Source organism: Alosa alosa, chromosome 5, assembly GCF_017589495.1.
Source record: "Alosa alosa isolate M-15738 ecotype Scorff River chromosome 5, AALO_Geno_1.1, whole genome shotgun sequence".
Taxonomy (NCBI): domain Eukaryota; kingdom Metazoa; phylum Chordata; class Actinopteri; order Clupeiformes; family Clupeidae; genus Alosa; species Alosa alosa.
Genome location: NC_063193.1, coordinates 6,615,347 through 6,632,846, shown reverse-complemented (window position 1 = coordinate 6,632,846; position 17,500 = coordinate 6,615,347). Strand labels below are relative to the sequence as shown.

The 17,500-nt window shown below is 48.2% G+C and overlaps 1 protein-coding gene across 1 annotated transcript in view; it reads right to left on the bottom strand.

The window, feature by feature from the left end:
- The window catches only part of adgra2 (adhesion G protein-coupled receptor A2), a 60,523-nt gene that overhangs the window by 21,018 nt on the left and 22,005 nt on the right, over positions 1 to 17,500 (bottom strand). Inside the window, exon 2 of the mRNA XM_048244086.1 lies at positions 9,270 to 9,341. Coding sequence (XP_048100043.1) covers positions 9,270 to 9,341 — 72 coding nt within the window. The remainder of the gene's footprint in view (positions 1 to 9,269; positions 9,342 to 17,500) is intronic.

Below are 17,500 nucleotides of genomic sequence, written 5' to 3'. Positions count from 1 at the left end.
TGGAGTCTACCCTGAAGAGTTATGTATGTCTGCAGCAGAGGGCGAGAGCACCTGGGGCCTATGAGCGAGCATGCAGAGAAGAGATGATGGGAGCGGAGGAGGAGGAGGAGGAGAGAAAAAAAGTGAAAGAGCAAAGAGAAGTGGCCGGCAGGCAGGCAGGCAGGCAGAGAGCGGCCAGCATAAGGGGTTTTTATGAAGACGGCCGGTCCTCCAAAGAGCCTCAACTCCACCACAACCTCCACCTCCACCACCACCACCACCACCCGCCTCCCTGTTTGGAGTGCTCCCATTATGAGGCCGGGGAGCATGGGGCTGGAGTACTCCAGTGACATTGTTCAGGCCGTGGCCCCAGGGAGCACTGAGAGAATGGCTGAGGCCAGGGAATGGCCACTCATTATCGCCAGACGGGAATCAAGAATTTCCTGTTGCACTCCATTAAGGAGGGGGGGGTTCTTTAAAAATGGAGAGCAAGAGAAAGATGGAGAGAGGGAGTGAGAGAGGGCGAGGGAGAAAAGAGGGAAAGAGATGTCGTCCCTATATATTCTTCTCTGAATATACGGACTGATTCTGTTTTGTGTGTTGCTGTTGTTTTCGATGATGTGTACATTTGTGTGTCTGCGCGGAAGTCTGTGCAAAACCAAAAGGGGTCTGAACAGTTAACTGGCACCTTCGTCCTGCCAAAGGCCGGCAGAGACCATTTTTGTGCCGCGTGTCATTTCCTGTCTCGCTGGCGTCTCCAACACAGAGGCCCTCTCTCGTTTATTTTTACAGTTTCCTTTTTTTTGCAGGGCTGCTTTTTCTCGTGCATACATGGGGTTAGTGGGCAGGTGGGAGGGGAGGGGAGGCTTCAGGCATGAGCAGAATCAGTTCTGTGTGACCCCCCCCTTCCCTCACACACACACGCACACACACTCCTCCTCTACACCTCCCCAGCATCCACCACCTCCTCCACCTCCTTCTGCTCCAGCCCACTCCTCAACACGCACTCACTCACAATGGGGTCTCTGTAAGTCGGCCCCCAAAACTTACTCCAGCCTTTCCTCCTCAAACAGGAAACCAGGATCTGCCTGTCTTTTGTTTTTCTACTCATTTCCTGCTTTCCTGCACCTTCCACAGATTATTTTTCTTTATTTTCTTTCCTCTGTCTCATCAGATTAACCACGCGCTCTGAAAACCCTCTCTTGTACATCTGGATGGTTAAAAATAAGACAAGGAGAAAAAAAAAACATTTTTTTCCAGACCATGGTAATGCCATTCTTTCCCCAAGTTGAAACAGGAGAAAAATGATAAACAGCACTGTGTAGAATAGTCCAAATGCCATTGTTGTCAAAATGCCATTATGAATCATATTCAAGAGATATTTTGTGAAAACAAAATGTTGTGATAATACTCCCATAAGTTTTTATATCTGAATAGCACACAAGGTGTGCACAAATTATATCAATACACACAATCAAAACTGGCACATGTACAAGAAGTGAAAGCAATGGTTAACATGACACATCTCACCAATAATCCATACTGAAAAATTGTGAAGACCATCGCAATAATCAAGGCCAGTATAGAGGCTTGCTTTTACTCTCTGTGGCAAGCTATAATTTGAAATGTGGTCCTGCAACACACTTATAGAGAAGGGAATACAAAAATAGCCATGGATAGTTTTATTGAAGAGTAAAATTTCCTGGGTTAATTTTGATTATATGTTCCATCTGTCTGCTTCAGGGCAAGTCAAGGTATGATGCCAAGAAAGAAAGATGGAATGACAGGCTGTTTTGAATGTGTGCACATTCAACCCGTACTCAATGAAGAATAGACTTAAAACACGTTCCGTCAAGAAGGCTCGTCCCAAACAGAACTAAAAACAGCTATGCTCATGATTGCAATTACCCAGCATGAGATCCTTATTTCTCTGGTGTTAATAGGTGGTCAGAGAAAAGCACAAAGCATATGTTATGGAATGGGTTCCAAATATAGAGCCTTGGGGAACTCCGTTGAAAAGTTAAATATTACTCTATAACTGTGACAAACTTGACAAACCACAACAAACTAAGAAACAACATCTGTTGTATAGAACACGGACAGTCCAATAATTATCCAAAATCAAGAAATATGAACCAATGACAATCTCAAGAGCTTCTTGAGAAATTGAAATTTATAAAGCAACTAAGATGAACAAAAAGTCACTTTAAATAAAGTTGATCCAGATGACCAAATGCAGACTGTCAGTGTTACTGATGTATCATCAGAAACTACACTAAACAGCCCTTCATAATGTTTTGAAATTGCTCATGTTATTTCAGTTGAGGCCATTTCCTTTGATAGTGCTGAAATGTGCTGACTGTCTTCACCTCTGACTTGCTTTGCTTGACTGGCACAGCGTGTGTGTGTGTGTGTGTGTGTGTGTGTGTGTGTGTGGATTGGCATCATGTCCAAGGGGCATCCCCTGTATGCCTGTTGAGGATTTCCCCTGGTTGATATCCAGACTCCCATCTAACGGTTTGGAAATAACTGGCAGAAACAAAATGGTCTGCCTCTCTGTCACTGTCTCGATTGAGTCTTGCTGTCTCAAATGAATGCAGTTAGCGCCTTAAAAAATAAATCCATGATATAAATTTTAAAAGCAGACATAAACAGATCCAGAGATAGTCCTACCTCCTGTCGAAGTGAGTCGACAGTAGTTTGGAAATACAGCATTGAGGGTTGACCATGGGCCAATGTTACCACAGGGAACCATCTGGCAGTCAACACTGTTCATACACAATATCAATGAATGGGAACACAATGATGGGCAATGTGTGAATATTCATCCCGTGGGTGGATTTCAGCTTGCAGACAAGAATGCGAGTAGGGGTGAGAAAGAGAGCAAAGAGGGTGAGAAGAAGAAAGACAGAAAGACAGACAGAGAGAGAGAGAGAGAGAGAGAGAGAGAGAGAGAGAGAGAGAGAGAGAGAGAGAGAGAGAGAGAGAGAGGGTGCAAAGTTCATGAGGGAAAGCCAAAACCAGCTGAAAATGAAAAGGATATCTTGTGCAAGTTGGGAGGGAGGATATAGACTGAGTGAAGGCCGAACAGATTCAGAGAAATATACTCAAATCTACTTGAATTCTTCATGCGGTCACAGTGTTTAGGCGATATGGAAGTCTTTCTGTGAGATTGTCATTCCTGTTTGCCTGTTTTGATGCTCACAGGCACGCTTGTTTGCTAGCCCCCCTCACTTTAGTGAGCCCCCAAGACACGATTGAGTTAAGCTCACAATGCAAACACGCCCCTTGCCTTCAGCTTATCGCATGGACACATCTGGAGTCTATCAACTCAAGTAAACCCCCCCCTGCAGCACCCCAGCCCCCTCTGTTTCCACTCTCTCCAGCTCTTAACCCCTTCCTCCCCGGACCCCCACAAGTCATGCATTCTTCGGTCCGACATGTAGAGATTTCATCGCATGAGAACCACACAGCAGCAGCAGCACCAGCACCAGGACTCCTGCTTGAGTGTGCTGTGCAGAGAGTGGTTTATTCTGGGAGAAGTGTGAATAACAGGACTGCCTAATCATCAGTTCCAAGAAGCCGCCTTTGAGTTTGAGTCCTTTCTGTTGTTTCTGTTGGAGGAAGGCTGAAATGAAGGTTGGCCGTCGGGTCTTTCCTGCATGTCTGGACGTCTGGCGCTGGGGCCTGGTGGGGATCTACACGCTTGAGCTCCTTGCCACCACCGTCACCACCCCTGGGTTTTTAATGAGTGGAGCAGTGCCCGTTTCTACAGAGCCCTCACACATCACAGTCATTTGCTTACCTTTGGTGGAAACAATGTTAATCTAAAACTGAAACTCAGCAACTTCAAGCAACTCCGGCTCACACACTTTCTCCCACTCTGTCTCTTTCGTGCTCAGATGTGTACAGTAAACATACACTCACTCAAAGACAAACACACACACACACACACACACACACACACACACACACACACACCTAACACACACACACACACACACACACACACACACACACACACACACACACACACACACACACACACACACACACACACACACACACACAACACACACACACACACACACACACACACACACACACACACACACACACACACACACACACACACACAATCTGTTTTATATTAAGAAATGCCTATGCACCCTCTTCAGCAGCCCTACCCCACCCCATCCCCTAGCTCAGCCTCTCAGAAGGCTGGTGAGGTTGTTTAGCTTGGCCACCGTCTCCGCACAGGCCTGCCTGGGATGGCAAACACACACACACACAGGCCTGCCTGGGATGGCACGGAGGATTTGGGAAGTCCGCCGAGGCCGGCTTCCCATGGAGACACTAATGCATCCACCACGTCCTCCTCCCTCCTCTCCTCCTCTCTCTCTCTCTCTCTCTCTCTGCTGTCCTCTCTGTCCTGCAAGCAGATGCTCTGCCCTGTTTGAACGTGTACAGATGCCGGTGTGGATGTGTCTGATTTTATTTTCCATAATCACGCTGAGATTTTAAACCTTCTGTTTAGTCTTACCAGCCCGGCGCAACATTCTCAGGCCCCCTGTTTGACTTATTATGGTCATGGAGCATGTCTGGAAACAACCTCCCCTCTGTTTCCCTGCGTCAGACCACCCCCCCCCCCAAAACCCCAAGTCCTTATGGAACTGCTCATCAATCGCAGACAAGAGTGTATTTCCTGTTGAGAACTCAAGTGGCTTCCACTGCAGATAGCAGACAAAATGAAGACCCAGCGATGCTATGAAACAGCCGGCTGAATTATGGCTGCCAATTTCATGTTCATGTTTTAGTCCATTCATCCTCAAGTGCGCCTTACATGTCTGTCTGCATGCTAATACGTCTCAGTGTGGTGTGACAAAGAACAGACAGACCTACAGACCCCATGCCAGGGCATAAACTGCCTTTCAAATGTCACTCTTATCATTTTAATTTGCCTCCTATAATGACTATTTTGAGAACAGAAAGATGTCGTAATGCAGATCTGTGGAGGACTAAGCCTAACTCTAAACACGCTTCATCTGGCCAAGCCATGTCCAAAGCCTCACTCCAAACACTTCAGAGTAAAGTAATCTGACTCTATAAACAACAAAAGATTTTAGATGGACACAATGGGATAGCATGTGAATGTGTCACATACCGTCAGTATTAGTAATATTATTGTTTGCCTCAGTATAAGGATAAAAATAAAACATATATCACAAACACAGATTCTTGTATGCATTCTACACAAGTGAATGGGTTTGAGCACTTTGACCACTGAGTTTGAGTGTACAATTCCTTCTAGTTACCTCTTGCTGCAGACTACATCAACAGTCTAGTCTCCCAGCACACCCCCCCAGTGTCCTAATTCTGATGGAAGTTGACTGCCAGCTCCCTGCCCTCCCCCTGCTGCAGGATGTGTAGGGAGTGCAGGTTTGTGTCGTGTGTGTGTGTGTTTGTATGTGTGTGTGTGTGTGTGTGTGTGTGTGTGTGTGTGTGTGTGTGTGTGTGTGTGTGTGTGTGTGTGTGTGTGTGTGTGTGTTTAATGCCAGACCACTCACTGCCTCTTTTTCTTTCTAGCTTTCTCACACATTCTCTTCTCTTTTCTTGTTCCACATTCTTTCTGTATACCTTCCCTCTCTCTCCCTTTCTCCGTCTCCCCTTCTCTCTCTCTCTCTCTCCGCTCTCCTTTCTCTGAAGTCATTATTCTCATTACCTTAGCTCCAATCAACGCTGGACAGGCCGCTGTGATCTGTCCACAACTTGTTAAGGTCACCGCTCATTAGCGCGGCAGTCTCGTTATATGGCCCTCTGTCAGCTTGGAACAGAAATGGATTTTGGGAGGTGGGGGCAGGCATGTGCGTGTTTGTGTGTGCGTGTGTCGTGTGTGTGTGTGTGTGTGTGTGTGTGTGTGTGTGTATGCATGTGTGTCTATATGCATGTCTCTGTGTGTGAATGTTGCTGCATGGGGCAAGACTCGAGTACACACGTATGTGCGTGACAAGGCACATGCCTGGAATAGCAGGCTTCTTTCTTAGCTCGGCCGCTCTGCTCACACACCGCGAGACACACAGAGGGAGGTCGGGCCAGGCCCTGCATGCCTCCACGCATGGAGATGCTTTATGCAGACGTCTGACGGCAGCAGTCGTGCCCGCGCCCGTGCACCGCGGGCCCCAGAAGAAGGAGACCCCTCACTCGCACGCCAAGCCCGAGCGGTGGCAGCTGACTGCATCCTGTACAGCATGGCTGAAAACAAACAGCACCAAATGCCTCTGCACTTGGGTGGCTTTGGCAGTTTATGAACGCCACCCTTTCTTTTCGGGGGGCTCAGGGCTCCCTATGAAAGGGCCGACTGTGTATGCGGGGCAGCTGTGGTGGCAGTGGTGGAGGTGGTGGTGGTGGAGGTGGTGGTGGAGGCTCCTGTCCGTGCGGGGGAACTGACGGAGGGTTTCCCTGCCTGGGCCAGACTAGACTAGACCAGACCAGGCCAGGCTGCAGCTCCTCCAGCAGCCAACACACACCCAGCTCCAGAGCTGCCACACGGCTCACACACGCCCAGTAGTGGGACGGCTCAGAGAGAGAGATGAAAAGAGAAAGAGAGAGAAAAGAGGGAGAGAGAGAGAGGGGGCGGGAGAAGAAGAGAGAGGTTGAGAAAGAGAGGGTTGTTGGTTAGAGGTGAGCGGAGAGCTGAGTAGAGAAAGATACAGTGAGAGCTACAGAGGGTTGGAGAGAAGGAAAGCTGAAGAGAGAGAGAGAGAGAGAGAGAGAGCTGGAGAGTGGAACTGCTCTGTTTAGAGAGCATTGGCTTGAAGCACAGCCAGGACACAGCCTGGGATGCCCATAATAGGATACGCACACATGCAGACACACACACACACACACACACACACACACACACACACACACACACACACACACACACACACACACACACACACACAGACACACACACACACACACAAATACTTAGTAATAAAGAGAAACAGAGCCAGTGAAAGGCAGAGCAAGGGAGAGGGAGAGAGAGATTGAGAGAGAAGGAAAGAAGATAATATAAACCTGAAATATCTCACAGTGAAAACAGTAGTTAAGCTGCGATATAAAAATGCAAAACTGTGCGTACGTCTGCTCATCCTCTGGTGGAGGGCCCGCCAAGTGTGTTGACTCTGCCCTCGTGGGCCGGCCTCTGATTACGACGTTGACCACACGTATGAGTAACGGCCGCACCACCACGGCAAATGACAAGCACATGTAGACAAGGGCCTGGAAACAATGACCAGTCCTGAACGCCGACCAAGTTGGAGACAAAACACAACGCAAACAATCCCTCTCGTAGGAGTGGTGCGCGCACTGCAGTTGTCCGCCGCGGACGCCAATTTGTAGTCGTGTCTCCGACCGTTTGGTCCCTGGAGATGACAGGCGGACACTCTAGCACTGATGTTTCCGTTATTGATTTGGAGAGGCGAAACACAGTGGTGCATTCAAGGCAAAGCTAATGGCTAACACAAAGCAACAGATGCAGATGGCTTATTAAACTGTGTATGTGTGTGAGTGTGTGTGAGTGTGTGTGAGTGTGTGTGTGTGTGCGTGCATGTGAGCGTGTGTGAGAGGGAAAGAGTGGGAAGGAGTATGTCTGTCAATGTGTGTGTGTGAGTGTGTGCCTACTGCTTTGTGTAACCAATAAGATGTTCCCCTAGTTACATAGCCCCTGATCTCCTGCTGAGAGAGAGGCCTACATGCTTGATAATGTGCTAGCCTGTGTGTATCCGTGTCTTTATTACATGTGTATTTAATTACTGGCTAGGTTCAACAGGCATCAATATCTACGTATCTCTGGTCTTGGATTGCATGCACTGTACTGTAATTTGTGTGTGTGTGTGTGTGTGTGTGTGTGTGTGTATTCACATCTGCATGTAGGCTGTCTATCTCTCCGAGGTCTATGGTTAGACCCCTCCAGGCATGCTGCACCCGACCCCCTGATGGTTTTACCAGTGTCCCAGGTATGGGGGCCTGTTAGTGGGATAGCTCAGGTTACTCACCCTGCTAACCCCTGGGCTCTCTAGGGGGCCTTGTCTGCACTTGCAAAAACAAGCAATATCAGATCGTTTTACGTCAAACAAACACCTATGCCAAGACTACCAGCTTACCTTGGACAGAGCACCCTAATCGCTTCCCAGACTCACAAGCCCTCATAAAATTCCAAAAATGAGAATGACTGTGAAGGAGGAAGGTCAAACTTTAAATGTGAATTTATTGAGCGAGTTTGAACGTTGTAAAAGCAAATATGGTTTCCATTGCTTTTGGAGACTACAAAAAGATAGTAAAATGGCCACGAAAAATAAAACATTGTAAGGTTATGCTGTTTTTGCAGTGTTGATATCTTTTAAAATAATGTGAATTTTAATACTTTTTTTCTATTTCTTATCCAACAGTGAAAAAGAGTAACAGTTCTCCTCCATGACCTACCCCCTTATGAGACCTCGAGTAAGACCATGAAGACAGATCTCTCTGTCATTCTCTTTCTGTTTCTATTCATCATGGTCGGCCAGCCTTCGTGGAGTATGCCTCGTACATTTTAACAACATGACACCTTCCCTGAAGCCGCATGGCCCACATATGACTAAATACCCGAGAAAAATGGGGAATCACCCAACTTCTGTCAGCACTTGATTTTTCATTTTTGTGTGAAAAAGAAAGAGGGTGGGAGGGAGAGGAGAGAAGAGAGATAGAGAGAGAGAGAGAGAGAAAACGGGAGCCAAAGTCAGACATCTCCTCCCCATGATCCCCTTATCTGCTAGCATAGCGTGGGGCTGCTCTGATAAAGACTGATGGCGCTGTAATTACGCCATCGTTTCCACATAACTCTGCAGCGATAACTGCTCGCACCTTGTTTTATCCTCCCTTCTGGACCGCATCCCACTTTTTTTTTCCTTTTTTTTTGTTCAGCACAGCTCGTGGATGCACAGATCCTTTTGCCGATAGTCCCGCCGTGCCTTCGGGGACTGGGGACGGAGTGGTGGAGAGGTCGGTGTGAGATCGGGGACGTATGCGAATAAGTGACCGAGTGTGACCTCCTCCATCGTGTATTGAGGAACATGTGAAAGAGCCATTATCACTATTTGTTTGCTAAGGGCAGGCATGTGCGCTAGCTGCAGGCTAACAGAGGGCAGAGGGGGGGGGGGGCACACAGATCAAAGGCAGCGGAGGCGAGGTTGTGTAAGCACACTATTGTGCTGCTGATGGTGGTGGTGGTGATGATGAGAGTCATAATGACGGTGATTACTTACAGTTTCTCCAGGACGGAGAGTCCACTGAAAGAGCCATTTCGCAGGACCCTGATGCGGTTGCTGCTCAAAATCCTGAGAGGGAGAGAGAGAAGGGAAAAAAAACAGAGGCGTTAACAACAGATTTCACAAACACAGAGAAAACACATACTGTATGCACCCATGTACACGCACACACACAGACACAGACACACACACACACACACACACACACACACACACACACACACACAAATCACTATGTTTTACTTGTCTTCAGACCTCTGACCTTCGCGTGCCTGGAGAAGCTGGAGTGTAACTAGGATCCTTGCAGACGACAGAAAAAAAAATACAACAACAACACTGAGCCAGATGACCACCAGCTGTGTTAACCCCTCGCTTCCCCACGCCACTTAAAGACTGGACACAGGGATACAGAGAGACGGATGTGGGGGGGATAGCCATCTCAGAGCTGGAGCTCCAGCAACTCGAGGGTCAAGGATGGAGTGAAAAGCAAAGAGGACGAGGATAGTGGCCAACTGCGAGTTCATTCACCCAGCAGTTACTCTCATGATTGCTCTAGTCCGAGAGACATTAGACAAAGCTGGTTCCAATTAATCTACTGGACGTAATGGGGGAGGGGTTGGTAATGGTCAGGGTGAGGAAACGGAGGAAGGCGAGCGAGAGGACGAGAACGGAGGGGGGGGTTGGGGTTTGGTGGAGGAAACCATAATCTTGATAATCACCCTGGATACATTTTTACATCAAAAGGAAGCGGCGTCCACATCAAACAAAATCCCTGCTCCCGCCATGACAATTATCCCTCTCCCTATTGGCAGTGGTGTGGTCAGAGATGGGGCTCTTATCGGGCTTATCAGAGGAACCAGTGGTGATGGGGAGAGAGGTGTGGGGGGGGTGGCTGAGGAAGGAATCCTGCTTTAGGCTTGCAGCTCAGTCTCCTGCATGGGAACCAACATTTCTTCGATCCTGCCAATGATCTCACTGGACCCAGGCCTGGATTCTAGCAGAGGGACCTGAGAAACCCTCTGTCTATTCAGGTCCTCAACGGAGCTTCTAAGATAGGCACTTATACAGCAGTGACATTTCAGGAAAGTGTTTCACACACACACACACACACACACACACACACGCACACACACGCACACACACGCACACGCACACAGACAGACAGTCCTTCTTGTACAAACACACACACACACACCCTCGTTTGCATGAGCTAGCTCTAGCTAAGCTCTGAGGCTCTGCATTAGGTTGTGCGTCTCCCCAGTCTCCTCAAGGGGCCTTGTGCAGTACAAGTGCTGTACAGTAGGATTCAACACAGGGCTCCCAGTGGGTGGCAGAGGCTCATAACTCACCCCACCCCACTACCAAACCTCTCCTGAGTCCCCTCACCCCCACACACACTTAATTGGCTGCAAATACAGCTTTGCGAGAGGAAGTGTGTTTCTAATCTACACAGTGGAATGCCCTGGCTGGATACGTGTATGTGTGTACGTGTGTGGGCGTGTTTGCGTGTGTGTGTGTGTGTCAGCAATGCCTCTCCTGAGGAGGCAGCAAGCTGTGAACAGGCTCCAGAATTTTACAGATGCAGCAGCCACTGGTTCCCCTCCTACCCACCACATCAATGAGACCCCAGCTCCTCAAACCCCCCACAACCCCCCTCACTAGCCCACCTAATGAACAGATTTAATCAAACCATCGTGTGACAAATCAATCAACCCGCACAGAGAAAATACACAGACACACCACACACACAATATACACACCACACCACATCCAACTGCCTCTGCCACGTCCAAACTCTGTGCTATCAAACACACCATACGGTACCCAGGTCTGCCAAGTCCGCCCCGTCGCATTTCACACTCTTGACCGAGCTGGGCTTCATGAAAGGCAACAGCCAGGAGGCTGATGTGGCACACGTGTGAACGATCGCACAGAGTCTCCATTCACGAGTCAAACTTAATCAGAGAGAGAGCCGAGGAGATGAAACCCAACATTCAATCATCTGGGCTCGCTCCAGACTAGCACAGTCACTCCATCTGCTTTTATGAGCTTTCTTACCCAAAGCATACAGTATATGACAATGTTTCTCAAAGTGTGGTCTGGGGACCACTGGTGGTCCGCGAACAGACGTGGTAAAATATTATATAGATGAGTTGTTTGCAATGTTGAACCAACTTGTATGTTAATCCAAACAGTTAAAGTTAAGCTATGCCAGTTTAAATCATATGAACCCTCTGCCTATTGTGTACTGTTGAAGTATAGGTCTACTCTTTTTTTTAACTAAGTGGTCCGTGAGTTTTTGTTTAATTGGTTAAGTGGTCCTTGGTCTGAAAACGTTTGAGAAACAATGGTATGTGACAATTTGATCCTGTTATGTGATTATGGAAGATCGTAAAGAGCAGAGGCAACCCTACCGGGAGTATGTCTTAAATTTGGGTCATCTGTCTTCAGTCTGCAATAAAAGGCAGCTGATATATTGTGTATAAACAAGGTTTTATGTCAGAATATTTGAAAACGTTATTATATCATCCATGTAACCATCAGATACAGTTTACGACCAAATAAGAAGAACGATGTATGTGTGACAGTGTGAGTGTCATACGTATCAATTTGATGCGTTGTGTTGTTCATTTAGGTTAAATCAGTTACAGCACTGGAAGTCGGAGAGTGCCTCAAACCTGATGCATGACTTGTTGAATACCAAGATAAAGCGCCAACCAAGAAACTTCTGGAAATTTCCCTGCGGCGACGGGTTCTGGTCCACTCTCCGGCTTAACGTGAGAAGGACTCGCGTGCCGGTGGCCCGGCGTGACTCTGGCCCGGTTTTGAACCTGTGCCGGTCAGAGCCGAGGTCTCACGCTTCAGCTGGGCACACTACCACTGCTCTAACTCGACACAGACTTGCAGATGAAAGAGGGGAGAAGATCCGGAACTGACTGCATAATTCAACGCAGAGAGCAGAGGAGAAAGTCTGCCCTGGCAACGGGACAAGCCACGTATAATTCAATCCAGAAATCTTAGGTAGTGATAGTTGGCATTTACTAAGCCTATTATTCACCAGCATTGCTGATGGGAGGATAATGTACTGTACACAAAGCCTACTTTTAATTATTAAAATGAGTATATACTGTATACAGTATATGGGTTTAGCATACATTATCAATACTTCCATGAAGGAGGATCACTCTAAATGGAGAAAAAAAACAAATGTAGCATATTTTATGCATTAAGGAATATATGGATACAGTACATGTTCTATGAGTTTATAATGGACCTCATAGAGCTAGTGATGATGGTATGATGTTTTGCTTGCATCATCTTTGTGTCAGTGTTTCATGCATTTGTTTCCCAGTCGTATGGCTGACCCCACTCACCCCAGACCACGCGGTGCACATCCATCTCACCATCCTCCTATACAAAACCATTTCCAACATCTTAGAAAACCTAGGCAGGCACCAATCACAACCGCTTAATAGGAATGGGGCGGGTTTTATACGATGACAGACAGATGAGTGCGGATAGCAGCGCAGTTGAACATAACCAATGGCTGTGCTGATGGTGTCAGTATTAAACAAAACAGATGCGTATCTTCTTTGAAATTAGTCAAATGAAAGTAGTCAACTGCAATTAAAACCTTTGTTAACAATAAAGATGTTTGCTGTACTTCCAAAAGGATGAATTTACTCAGTTTAATTTCCATGCTGGTTACGTCCCCTTGGAAAGAATAAGTGGACGAAGGGTCCCAGAACAATTTTCTTTTGGTGTAACTCAGTCTTCACAAACACTTTCATCCTCAAACTCTTCACATGATTGTCTTTGCCTTTAACTCTTTGGTGCTCCTCTCGTACACACACACACCACACACACACACACACACACACACACACACACACCACACACACACACACACACACACACACACACACACACACACACACTTCCTTCAGCTCCTCACAACTATCGGGGGCATCATGAGTCTGAAGAGTGGATCTGCAGCCCTTTTTGAACGTTGAGAGCAAAGTGTGTATGCTCTCCTGCGCTCACTAAGCGGAAACTGTCTCACATGTGGTGGCTGCTTTGTATATTTGTTGCTTAGTTCTATTCATGCAGATGTGACGGAGGCTCTTTGCCTTCCTCTGTGTTTTGTTTCTTGTTTCCATACGTTTTCCGTGGTATTTCCCCCTTGGCCAGATGTCCAAATCTCTTCTACCTCACTTGTGGCTAACTTTGGACAAAATCACCAGACAAATGAACACATCCTCATGTGAAGTGTAAATGTTTGGGAAGGAAACTGAGAAGAAAGCAAGAAGGAGCACAAAGAAAGAAAGAGAGAAAGAGAGAGAGAGACAGAGACAGAGAGACAGGAGGGAGTGAGCATAATGTTCTGCTTGTTGCTGTGGTCTTGTGTACGCCTGCTGTTTCTCCATTAGGTGACGAGACAGTGGCATGCTGCTCTGTGCCACTTGGCCTGGCTTTCATTACGCTTAAGCACTGTCTCCTCATAGCAGCTCCCCTATAGGTCCCCTTCACTCACTCACACTCGCTGCAGCTCAGAGCACAGCTAAAAGCTGCTATTTTCATCTCCCCTCTCAACCATTTACACAACAACAAACATCTCTTCAAGAGACCAGACATCAGCCATTTTAGAACCGCTGTCTGAAAATATAAGGAAATACAGGACTATTCAGATAGAGGGTGTATTATCACCTGAACACATGTGCTATGCCTTATTTTTGACTCCAGATATACCTGGGCCTGACTTGGTTATATTGTTCCTCAGAGGTATCACAGAGCAGCACATACAAATAATGTGTGTATGTGTGTGTGTGTATGAGAGAGAGAGAGAGACAGAGAGAGACAGAGCTGAGAAGCCTTTCTATAAACAGCTCCAAAATAGGCAAGGCTCCCATCAGGCCAAACAGGAAACCCAGCCAATTAGCTGTTTATACAGGCCCTGGCTGCAAGGGGTCAAAGGGCACGAGGCCAGCGCTTCCTGAACAGCCAACCAACAGAAGGGGCGACTGTGCACACGAGCAGGTGGACCAAAGAAAGACAGGAAGATGGAGTGAGGGAGTCCTGCAAGGAAGAGAGGGAAAGAGAAAAAGAGTGAGAGAAAAAGCGATAAGAAAAGTGAAAGAGACAGAGGCAGATGGAGTGGTAAATGATCAAGGCTTTTAGTCATTCGCGAGACGAGAGCCAACGGCCCTGGTTTTCCCCGATCAATAAGGCTGGAGAGAGAGCTGCCAAGATGGGGGAGCAGTGGCGCGACATCAGAGGGAGAGACACTCATTTCCCAGTCGATGAGTAGACGCCTTGTTTTAATAATTCGCAGCCAGGCCGCGGCCCTGACAGATACCTAATTGCATTAGTCTGCTCCCGATGGAAGAGCCCGCCTAAGACTGCTGCGAGGAGTGTGTGTGTGTATGTGTGTGTGTGTGTGGGAGGGGGCTGAAAGGGGGAAAGTGCTCTGGCTCAATCAAGAGGCCATCTGAAGTGCGTCAGGCTCACATTAACGTCCACGTCTGCCCATCCACGGGCTGTCTTTGGCCAGCCGGAGATCAGTGCCTAATCCACTTGAGTCTATCTCATCCCATCTCATCTCATCTCATCTCATCTCTTCTCTTCTCATCTCTTCTCCAGCACAGACCACCAGTGGCAGAAGCTTAGGTCCATCAGCCTGCCCGCAGTGAATGCATTTTAGGGAAGATCAAAACAGATGCAGAGATGGTGGATAAAGAAGGTGCATGTTTGTGTGTGTGTGTGTGTGTGTGTGTGTGTGTGTGTGTGTGTGTGTGTATGTGCGTGTGTGTGTATGTATGTGTGTGTGTGTGTGTGTATGTGTGCGTGTGGCAGGGGGGGCTTGATGCAGGCCCCTTTGCGCAGGTGCATGGGAGGATGTAGTCCATCACAGTGAGATGGCGAGATGGAGAGAGAGATGTGACCAAGGGCAGATGGGGTGACAAGAGGGAGGACAATAGGCGAGGCAGGATCCCGATAGAGACTTGTGCCCGTCAGCACTGTGTGCTTCCAGCATACTAACTGAAAAAGCACACTCACCAAAACCCATTTGGAAGCCATTTGGAGACAGACGGATTCAAAGGTGTCGTGTACAAAAAGCCAAATGTCTTCACCAGCTGGAACAGATTGTGATGGAAACCCTTTTTTAATTTGGTCATCATTTCGAAGCACGTGTCCCTCAGAAAGCCACATAAGCTCACTGCTGAAAAGCGGCTCTCTGCCCGAGTCTCGTCAAGCCCTAGTGACCCGACCTCACACACGAACTGGACGCCTGCTCGTGTCTCTGTCTCCGTCTCCGCGTCCGTCAACAGAGCCTGGCGCTGCCGTTGTTCTTCCGCGAGTGCGGCGACCTGTCACTCTCATTTCCTGTGGCGGTCGCCCGGGGAGCGCGCGTGTGTCTTTCGGAAAAGTTGCCACGGCAACCCACTGTGTTGGTGTGCCTCAGCGATGGCATACCCTACTCCACCCCCCACCCACACACACACGCACAGTCGCACACACACCCTGCCCCCCCCCCCTCCACCTCGACAGACGGGTAGACGTGCGGGGAGGAGGAGGGGGGGTGGGGTGGTGGGGGGCAGTAATGCGGCGTGATGTGCGCTGGCAGACAAAGGCCTCTGTCCCGGCAGTAGCAGACCGCAGCCGCCCCTCCCTGGGTCGTGCCAGTCACTTTGTTGGTTTGCTCAATTTGCTTCCTCGGGAACCACAGGGCCCTTTGAAGGCGGCAGACATGAGGGCATGTCAGCGCGTCCCTTGGGCTGGATCCATTCTGCTCTGCTCGAGCCCGACCCCCCACACACCCTGGTCTCCGCCTCCTCCTCGCTGCGGAGGGCCGGCCGCCATGATGCCACTGCGGCTTGGGGCCACACAGGAGGAGCGGCTGGGGAGAAGTGAGGGCAGAGGCTCAGGCGCTGTCATTCACGCACTGTCATTCACAGGCTGTCATTCACACGCTAATGTTCGTGTGATGCTGTTGTTGTCATTTTTGTTTTTACTTTGATGATGGTAGCTTTATGGGAGTTGAATGTGATCTGCTCATAGCTTGGCACGCCATTTCCCAGAGGTGTTGAAACACTTGAGTGAAAATGAGCGATGTGTGTCTGTGCTTGTGTTTTTTTCTGTGTTTAGAAATGTACACGTATGTGTCTGTGTGTGTGTGTGTGTGTGTGTGTGTGTGTGAGTAAGAGAGAGAGAGAGAGAGAGAGAGAGAGAGAGAGAGAGAGATTGTGTGTGTACTGTATGTGTTTGAGGGGTCAGGGATGCCACAGCTGCAGTGCATGTCTGCTCATCCTCTGCAGAGGCCCTAAATCCTGAGCCTGTGATCTAGAGTTACACTGCAGACAGCTGAGCAGCAGCCATGTTCAAATACAGCTGTGTGTGTGTGTGTGTGTGGGGGGAAATCGTCCTGAGTAACACCTCTCCTTTTCTTTCCCTTTCTCTCTCTGTCTCTCGTTCTTTTTGTCTCTTTTTCTCACATCCTCACACTCCTCTTCTCATCTCTTACTCATTGTCTGCCTGGCCACCCTCCTCCTCCTTCTTCTCTCTCTGTCTTTCCCTTTCACGGCCAACACCCAGCCATAAAATCCTCCCATCCCCTGAAAAAGAAGGATATCCTGTCTTTTTCCAAAAATCACTCCGAATCTGGTCTTAATAAGCTTGTGGGTAATGTGTAGGGAGCCTGTGATTCACCCTGCCACGCTTTTCCCTCGGTTATGGCCGCGTCAAGACGTCGTGTGCAGGCCACCGCTGCCGGTGTTTGGGTTTGTAATGGAGGCCAGATGAACAGGTTGTCCACAATGTGTCATCTTCCCTCTAAAGTGAGTTGAGTCAATATGGTCTGATCTAGAACCCTCCTATGTTCTTTTTTTCATTAGAATTGAGACATTAGAACCTCACAAAGAGAGGGTTCTTTAGCATTCATCATCAGCAACTTCTGATGCAATACAAATAGTCAGGAGAACCACAGTCTGAGCCTCACATCTAACGAATCCAAGTTTGCAACTTGACTTTTTTTGGAGGAGGTTTTCTTTTCCTGAGAATGTACAGTGCATCTGCCAAGAGACCAGACTCTGGAGCAGTGTACTGTAAACATCAGTGCTGTTTTGAACAATTCTTAATAGGATCTCATTTGTTTTTTGTGGAGCGCTCACAATTGTTGCTCACAAACACGACACGTCAGCTGCCCCTTGTATAGACTTGGCTGTAAGCAC